Raw genomic sequence first — 9,257 nt, 5'->3', positions numbered from 1 at the left:
TATTTGATTTTATAATGGATTTGAATGGATTTGCTTGGATTTGCTAGGATTTTTCTGTTAAAAATACAAAGACTCAAATCCGAGGGAAAACCTCTGGATTTGTATATTTTACTTGGATTTATAAATACTATATGGATTTCTAAATCAATAAAAATATATAAACCAATAACACCCACTTATTAATTTTTGTTATCATGTTTTTACTGGGTGCAATTACCCAATTTTTTTTAATTAACAAAAAATATAGAGCATGGTTCAATTTGTGGACCAACCCTTGTAGACCGGATTGGTTTGTTCGGTTAAATCAGATGAATTTTTTTATTTTTTATTTTTTTGGCTTCTCCACTCTATAAACCCTATTAGAAAAGCAGATTCAGAAGAAAAAATTCACCAGATTTCTCTTCGATTCATCTTCTTTGGCTGTTCTCGAACAGTGATGGCTGAGAGAGTGATGGAATCAGGGTCTAATGGTGGAGATGCTGAGAAGTCTCTGAAAGATAAAGGGAACGAGTTTTTCAAAGCTGGGAACTATCTTAAAGCCGCAGCTCTCTACACTCAGGCCATCAAGCTCGATCCTTCTAACGCTACTCTTTACAGGCACGTGTTCCCTAGATTATTCTTTCGATCAAAATGATAACTTCCTCCATATTTGCGAATCTTAATGTTGAACTCTGATTGGTTTCCTTCAATCTGAGCTTAGTTCTTAGAAGATCTGATTTTTTTATTCTCTTGTGACATGTTAGACCTTAAGAAGCTTGTTTAACATTTCGCTTATATTCAGAAGCTCAATTGTGATTTGTAGTATTAAAGTTGAGGTCTTTATTAAGGTTATGTGAAATGTTGCTCAGATTAGATCGCTGAGCAGATTTTAAAATGTTGTTGAACTTTTTTATTTACCCGATGGTGCAGTAACCGAGCTGCTGCCTTCTTGAGTCTAGTTAAGCTTAGCAAAGCCTTGGCTGATGCAGAGACAACCATCAAACTCAACCCTCAATGGGAGAAGGTAATATATTCAGACAAGAAGAGATTGTTGCTCCTCTGTTTCTGTAATATCGTTTTTGTAGTTCTAACAAGTGGATTTTACGAATCTATCTTTTTTTTCAGGGCTACTTCAGGAAAGGCTCTGTGCTTGAAGCCATGGAGAAATATGATGATGTAAACCTTTTTCTCTTGTTTCTTTTCCTTTTGATTACAAAAGCTGTAATCATAAATATTTAAAATCGCTTTGATGATTGCGACAGGCCTTGGCTGCGTTTGAAATGGCTCTACAGTACAACCCACAGAGCGCAGAAGTTTCAAGGAAGATCAAGAGGCTTGGTCAGCTGCAGAAGGAGAAACAGAGAGCTCAAGAACTCGAGAGTTTGAGGTCTAATGTCAACATGGCCAAGCATCTTGACAGCTTTAAATCTGAATTGGTTAGTTTCTCTTGAAAAAATCATTGAAAACCTTTCTCCCTGCTTCTGAATTGTCTTTCATACACTTGCAGTCTGCAAATTATGGAGCTGAAGAGGGTTGGAAAGAGATGTTCTCTTTTCTTGTTGAGACCATGGAAACAGCTGTCAAGTCGTGGCACGAGACATCTAAAGTGGATACCAGAGTCTATTTCCTTCTTGACAAAGAGAAAACACAAACCGATAAGTTCGCACCAGCAGTCAACATTGATAAGGTATTAAAGAAGGGCATGAGAGAAAGAAAAAAAACAACACGAGCTCTTCTTGTCTGTCTGCTAACACTATCTGTTCCTTGACAGGCTTTTGAGTCACCACACACACACAGTAACTGCTTTACGTATCTGAGGCAATACGCTGAAGAGTCCTTTTCCAAAGCTGCTTGCTTAGTGACATCAAAAAGTAGCATATCCTACCCACAGGTGAATCAAATCTGTCTCTTTTTCTTGCTCGCTAAAAGTCTGTTTAATAATATTATGGACTGATAGTGATGATTAAATATTGTGGCTCCCAGGTGTGGAAAGGTCAAGGCTCAAGGAAGTGGAAGCTCGGACAAAACGATGGAATCTTTGTTCAGTTTGAATCTCCGTCTATTCGAAATGTTTGGTTCATTCCTAGCTCGAAAGAAAAGGGGCAAACGTTATGCAGGTTCTTTCTCTCTCTCACACACACTTATCCTCTTCTTGGTTTTGCAATGAGCTTTGTGAAATCTATTAAGTACCATGACTTACTTTTTTTTTTTTTTATCGAAATACCATGACTTCACTTCACACAAGCTTTTGTAACTTAACTCCAGAGGTTAAATAGTTATGAACTGATTTGGGGGTTTGATTTCAGGGATCCTCAAGCTCTAGATATCGGTGCACATGAGATTCTCCCTCGCATCTTCAAGGAAGTATCGAAGAGCTCGTAGTGCATTGTTTTATTGCAGTTTGATTCTCTACTCTCTATCCAGTTTTTGATCAATACTGAAGAAAAAAAAGGAGTTTCTCGTGTGTTTGTGCTACTCAGACAACCCACCCACCTGTGTTGTTTCTTGTTTAAGAGCTTTTTGTTTTATGTCTTCAAGTGTGAAAATCCAATGTTAACGTCCAATATTCATCATTGACATCAACACAACCGTATGGTTTGTTAAGTCTTAGGTAGAAATGCTTGATTCTTGTGAAAGCTACCATGAACAATATTTTTCACTAATGGCCCTATGTAGCCCAACAAATTAAATTAGTTAGCCCAGATTAGTTTGTTTGAGAGATAAGAGCCCAATAAAGTAAATAGCTGGGTCTGAGATTTGTGAAAATAGAGGATTCGGCCACACTCCACTCCACCGACGACAACCGACAGGGTAGCTATCAATTTGACTCCATTTCATTTGAATTATCCCAAACCCATTATCTAATCCTCTCTTATTTTTAGACTAGTAAAACAATAATTATATTTTTTGTAAATTTAGTCATGTTTTAAGAACAAAAAAACATCAATATTTTGAAATTTTCTCGTTATTAAATCATCTATCTATATGGAAAAATACTTGTGCCCTCATACGTACGCATGAACCCATAAAAGTATTGAATCAAATATTAATGAGGATTTGGTGGGAATTGATTTGGTAGCACGTCCTAGAATGTAGCTTTCGGAATCAGGCAAACACATTTAAACATTTCTTCTCTTAAAAATAGAAAATTAAAATCTGTTTGGTAAAAAAGCATTTCCATTGGAAATTTTCATAAAGAATAAAAGAAAAGAAACGAAAAGACATTATTATTTGAATAAATAAATAATTTGAATATTGAAAAATCCATCCACTAATATATAAATGCTTTCGGATATTCAAAGTGGTGATAACCTGGTAATGAAGGAGATTAGAAAACAAAATAAATAAATAAACGCGTCACTCTCTCTCTCTCTCTCTCTCTCTCTCCTAAACCCTTTCGCATCTCGCTTTCAATTTGAATCTCCAATTTCTCCGAGACTTAGATCCAGAGCATAATCTTTGCATTGTTCATCTCTTAACCTCTTATCGGAACCGACTCAGAGTACGCGATCGATTATTGACTCGGCGAGACATGGGAGGTGCGGCTTCGACGCCGCGAAGTACCGGTGGTGACGATGTTTCGGTGGAGGAGTACCTCATTGCGACTTTCGTCGGGGAGAAATCGTTTCCCTTGGCGTCTGATGTCTGGAACAAGCTGCTTGAGCTTCCCTTGAGATCTCGGTGGCCCCGTGATCGCGTTCACCAAGCCTGTCAACTCTTCGGTTAGTCAAAATCTGTTGAAACTCTAGTGTTAGAGTGTGATTGGTTAGTTAGGATTAGAAAGGATGAGACTATGCGCAAACGAAATTGGATGTTAATGACGGCCTTAGTGATAATCTTAAGTTTGATTATCATTTTTTTTTGTCTTTGTTGTCGTTTGCAGCACAGAGCAATGGAAACACTAGGCACCTGGCGAAACTATTGATTCATCTGTCGTGGTGTTTGCAAGAGCTTCTCCAAGCTTCTTCTGATGATGATGATGATGATGCTCACTCTTCTCTCTATAAGAAAGCTCTTAACGCAACCTATATTTCATCCCTCTTTTTGAAGCATTTGATTGAGAATGGCAAAAGTGAGGAGTTGCATCTCTCTCTCGACGAATCTGAGCCTGTTCCTCATGGCTTTGTAATGGGTAATTATTCTCTTTATTAGCTCTCTTTACAGCATTAAGGCAACTCTTTAACTGGATTCAGATGGCTTATTGAGAGTGTATTAATGGTAATGGCAGATCAAGATATCCAGAATTTTGTCATGCGTAGTTTGTTGAGCTTCATTGGATCAACCGAAGTGAGGTATGCCATACTTATTCTATATTATTATTTATAATGATGATCAATTTACGTATCAAATGTCCCATTCTCCTGATTTTCATCATTTATTTGGCAAGTCCCAACTCGTATGTTCTACATCAGGAACTTCTCAACTTCATGGTTGTTGCAATGTCGACTCAGCTTCTCTCCGGACCATCACCTGGACCAAAAGATGCCAACCCTTTTCTTGATGCAGCAATGGCTCAGGTAACATCTTCATTAGTTTTTCCCATCGTTTGCATAGGTTTTGGGCCCCTACCAATTTACGTTCTTTCTTTTGCTTCATCATTTTTAGGAAAAGTCTATAGTTTGTATGGCTGTGAGAAGGTTGCTACTTAATTATATTTCCCGAAACCATACTCCGAATGCAAAAACCTATTTATATTCTGATGGAGATTCACCAGGCATCTTGGAAAGAGTTGGTTCTGCAGCTGGTAGGTGTTCGTGTTACTTCATTTCATTATGTTTGTCTTATTCTCGTCCACGTTGACCCTTTTCTACTGCCTTTCCGTTCGTTATGTTTTCCTGCTTAGATTTTTGAATCATTATATATATTCATGAACACTTTTCTTTTGCACATGCAGCGACATTTGTGCTCTTGCCTTTGAACTATCTTGTAAATAATACTGGTGACGGATCTAAATATCCACTAGCAGAGTCCAGCCTTCATGTTTTGCTTATCCTCATTCACTACCAGAAGTCGATCTTGAGTGATGAGTCCATGACGGATAAAAGTGATGACAGTGCTACTTCAGAATCAGTCTCTAAAGTTCATGTATTTTCCTCTGGCAATACTTTTACCAAGGCTCTGGCAAATGCTAGAGATGTAGAATGTGAGTTTTTTTTGTTCTTCATCTTTCTGACTAGGGTGAGTCACATGTGTATGTCTAAACTGTTACCTTGGTTGCAGTTGACCGCTCAGATTTGGAGGGAAATGCCTACTCTGGTCCACATGTTCGGATACCATTTGCTTCGTTATTTGATACTCTTTGCATGTAAGTTGTATTCTCTTCTTAAAAAATTGTATTTTCTTGAGGTTTTTCTCTACTGTAACCTGTTGTTTTCATAGAGATTTATCCTGTATAAGAAGTCTTTATTCAATAAGTTCTTTGCTAATGGGTAATAACGCAATCTGGCAATATAGGTGTTTGTCTGATGAGGGAGCTGTCTTGCTCCTCTACTCATTGTTGCAAGGGAACTCCTACTTCAAGGAGTATGTTTTGGTGCGAACTGATATGGATACTATGGTATGATTCATAAACTCCAGTATTTTTCTGTTTCATTTATTTTGTTCCATTATCCTCAAAAGTAGAAATTCATACTTCGATATTGTTTCATGTGTTGAAGTAAAGTCCTTGTGGTTTCATATTAGTGATCTATGGTATAAAAATATGTATTTTGATGGACAGTTGATGCCCATTCTGGAAACGCTGTATAACGCTTCGAGGAGAACATCATCCAATCAAATATACATGATGCTAATTGTACTTCTCATACTTAGCCAGGATTCATCATTTAACTCAAGCATTCACAAGATGGTATGTGTTGTTATCTGTTGTAGGATTGGAATGATATTTCTCAACTTCGTATCTTTTCTGATCACGTTTCATTTGAATAGATACTTCCTAGCGTTCCATGGTACAAGGAGCATCTCCTTCATCAGACGTCTCTTGGTTCCTTAATGGTCATTATTCTCATCAGAACAGTGCAGCACAACCTTTCTAAACTGCGGGTATAGCTTTACATTCATGTATTAGCAACGACAACTGTTTCAATTTGTACTTAATTGTTTAACCGTTCGGGTAGGTTCAAACCTTATAAGAGTGTGATCAAGTTGATAGGCATGTATCAAACTGGAACCTGCAACTTATTTGGAGATGCATCATAAAATGAGCACCGAAGATATAAATTACTTTCCGTTTAGGCTTGGTGGTGTTATGCATTATGTATAGAAGGCCATTTGTTTGGTAAATTTGGATTGTGGTGCATGTTGTGACAAATTTTTGTTTCTTGGGGGTTTACAGGATGTGTATCTGCAGACCACATGCCTTGCAACCTTGGCTAACATGGCACCTCATGCCCATCATCTTAGTGCATATGCTTCACAGAGGCTTGTCAGTCTCTTCTACATGCTTTCTCGAAAGTATGCAACTAATTCCTCGTCCTTATGACTTTTCATATTTTATATATTCGTCTTGTACAGAACGATGCTCATCATGGATCCTTTAGAACTGACCATGATTTTTTAATTAACAGGTATAACAAGTTATCAGACTTGACAGGTGATAAGCTGCAAAGTATCAAAATAAGCTTGTCAGGAGAGGATGATAGCGTTTCAGAAGATCTGGTAAGGCATAGTTAGTTCAGGCACACAATACATTGCAGTGAATCATTGTTATCCTTGTGGTTTATATTTGTAAATTGTATTTTTGCCAACTTGCAGGCAGCAGAGTTGCAAATCTTTACTGATTTCTTGAGACTTGTCCTTGATATATTAAATGCAATTTTGACGTACGCGTTGCCTAGGAATCCCGAGGTATCACAATGTCAATTTTTTACTTAGCAGCATGAATCATATGTTCTTTTTCCATACTACATTCTCTGAATCAGTTTCTGTTTCTGGTTTATGCAGATTGTCTATGCAATCATGCATCGGCAGGAAGTGTTCCAACCTTTCAAGAATCATCCGCGATTTCATGAGCTAGTCGAAAATATTTACACCGTACAAACAAACCCATAAGCTTTAAATTCTTATAACTTTAGATAGAACAGAGTATCTGATTGATCCATCTGTCTCTCACTTGCTTAACCAAATTATCATTTTATCTATTTAGGTGTTAGACTTTTTCAATAGCCGCATGGACACTCAAAGATCGGATCGAGAATGGTCAGTGCAGAAAGTTCTTCAGTTCATCATCGACAATTGTCGGTCTTGGCGAGGCGAAGGCATGAAGGTAAACAAACTCTGTTAACACTTGCATATGTCACTGATATAGTATTCTTTTCACTACAATTCTTAAAGCTCATTGTTCACTATTATGAATGCAGATGTTTACTCAACTACACTTCTCGTATGAACAAGAGAGTCACCCAGAAGAGTTCTTCATTCCATACGTCTGGCAACTAGCTTTATCCCGATGGTAACACTCTTTCATCACTATATAAAAGAAGAACACCCATCTCATTCCTCTTTAACCTTTCTCATTGTTCGCAGCGGATTCAGTTTTAATCCGGACGCCATCAACTTATTCCCAGTACCACACCAAGTTGAAGTAAGTACCATCGAAACAAATTGTGTTAATTCAATATATGAAACTTATTAGCCTATCCAAGTTTTGACATGACCTCTGCTTCGGTGCGTTTTGCTTGCAGGAACAAATAGAAGACGGAAAAGGAGACGAAGTGGAAGAAGGGGAAGAGAAGAAAGTAAAAGAGTTGATCGAGCAGAGAATCGTCTTCGATCCATAGTACATTCCGATGTGGGTGGGTGGGTGGGGGGTATGTATATATTCATACGGTTAAGGGTTCAAATAAGATAAAATGTTGACGTAATTATTCTCCAAAAAATTACTTTTTCAAACATTGTAGGTTTTCGGTACATTAATAGTATACTCTCTCTTGATGTGTAATAACAAATGACGTTTCGGTCTGAACGTAATGCCCTTTTAACACACATGAAGCTTTTACCGATCGAGATTCCGACGAGGATGACGATATCCTCGGAACCGTAACGGGAAACTCATGAATCTCATCGATCCATGGATTATTAGTCTTCTCCTTGGAGGGATCAATACTTCTCAAAGCTCTACAAACCGCACTATTACACTTGAAACCTGACCCAAAACCAATCTGCCAAGTCTTACCTCCTCTCTTAATCCTTCCTTTAGCTTCACTATAACCAAGCTCATACCAAACCGAGCTACTCGAAGTGTTCCCAAACCTGTTCAAAGTCATCCTCGATGGCTCCATCTGCCACTCGGAAAGATCCAAATTTTTCTGAATCTCATCGAGCACCGCTCTTCCTCCTGCGTGGATGCAAAAATGCTCGAGAGCTAGCTTGATGTCAGAAACATAAGGCTTGATTCTGTTGACTTTAAACACTCTTCGAGCCGCGAGTGTCGCAAAAGTTAGAAGTTGTTCGGACATTGGTAGGACTAGCGGTCCAAGCGTGGTAATGTTCGTTTTGAGAGCGAGACACCGATTTTGTTGTTGTTGTTGTTGTTGTTCGTGTCTTCGCGATGGTAAGCGCTGTTGAAGGCGTTGTCGTCAGCTCCTTTGTGGCCTTGTGGGTACTGATAGTGTGGAGTAGTTGATACTTTGAGAGGCGGCGGTCGGAGGAGCGGTTGGAGAGGAGAACGTAAATATAATGAAACTCGTTAAACACATGCATGCATGTTTATAATTTACGTGAAATATATGCCACCATATACAGTATGTGAGATTTTACATGCGTATATTTAGTTTCGAATTTTTCTCAAAATCTATGTGTTAAAAACCTCCTACAAAAATATTTAATTTTTCGGTAAATGTTCTATATATTGAAGCATATAATCTTTAGTGATGTTTTAAAATTTCTAAATTCATTCTATATTTGTATTAATGTATATTAAACTCTCTTTCATTGTACATGACTACACGGGCATCGTTTTAATTTTTAGTCAATTAATTTAGTAAAATTTCGTAATAATCCATAAATTGGTGGATTAACCACTATAAAATCGTTATTTTATAGAGAAACAGAGACAACAAAGTTCCAAACTACTTTGAACTTCATCATATGTTAGTGAATGATGCAAATATGCATTAAAAATATTTTCATATTTTTGAATTTTTTTCAAAATCTATGTGTTAACCCATAGAAGTTAATCTTCGGTAAATGCTCTATATATTGAAGCCAACGGTCTTTAGTGTTGTTTTAAAATTTCTAAACATATTTTACATTTGTATTAATGTACATTAAACTCACTT

General features: G+C 37.5%; 3 protein-coding genes across 3 annotated transcripts; 2 read left to right on the top strand and 1 right to left on the bottom strand.

Annotated features, from left to right (window-relative positions):
- The first annotated feature begins 343 nt into the window (after positions 1-343).
- LOC103836589 (stress-induced-phosphoprotein 1) lies at positions 344-2,615 on the top strand. The gene is made up of 8 exons (XM_009112873.3): positions 344-597; positions 910-1,003; positions 1,105-1,155; positions 1,242-1,415; positions 1,487-1,666; positions 1,751-1,870; positions 1,963-2,096; positions 2,286-2,615. The coding sequence occupies exons 1-8, from the start codon at positions 437-439 to the stop codon at positions 2,359-2,361; spliced, it is 990 nt and encodes a 329-aa protein (XP_009111121.1). The 5' UTR covers positions 344-436; the 3' UTR covers positions 2,362-2,615.
- A 672-nt stretch (positions 2,616-3,287) lies between these two features.
- LOC103836588 (dymeclin) lies at positions 3,288-7,942 on the top strand. The gene is made up of 18 exons (XM_009112872.3): positions 3,288-3,701; positions 3,863-4,111; positions 4,208-4,271; positions 4,367-4,496; positions 4,585-4,723; positions 4,874-5,122; positions 5,200-5,284; positions 5,434-5,536; positions 5,699-5,827; positions 5,908-6,021; positions 6,314-6,432; positions 6,546-6,636; positions 6,733-6,825; positions 6,922-7,011; positions 7,124-7,243; positions 7,338-7,429; positions 7,504-7,561; positions 7,662-7,942. Exons 1-18 carry the CDS (start codon positions 3,512-3,514, stop codon positions 7,755-7,757), a joined length of 2,211 nt encoding a protein of 736 aa, XP_009111120.1. The 5' UTR covers positions 3,288-3,511; the 3' UTR covers positions 7,758-7,942.
- On the bottom strand, positions 7,890-8,976 carry LOC103836686 (3-ketoacyl-CoA synthase 2). Its single transcript, XM_033278134.1, is given in 3 exon segments — positions 7,890-8,482; positions 8,485-8,575; positions 8,578-8,976. Coding segments are annotated over 3 exon segments (786 nt in total). The 5' UTR covers positions 8,680-8,976.
- Between the last annotated feature and the right edge of the window lie 281 nt (positions 8,977-9,257).

This window comes from Brassica rapa, chromosome A08, assembly GCF_000309985.2.
Source record: "Brassica rapa cultivar Chiifu-401-42 chromosome A08, CAAS_Brap_v3.01, whole genome shotgun sequence".
Taxonomy (NCBI): Eukaryota; Viridiplantae; Streptophyta; class Magnoliopsida; order Brassicales; family Brassicaceae; genus Brassica; species Brassica rapa.
Note: the sequence above shows the minus strand (reverse complement) of the source record. Positions and strands in the feature narration are given on the sequence as shown.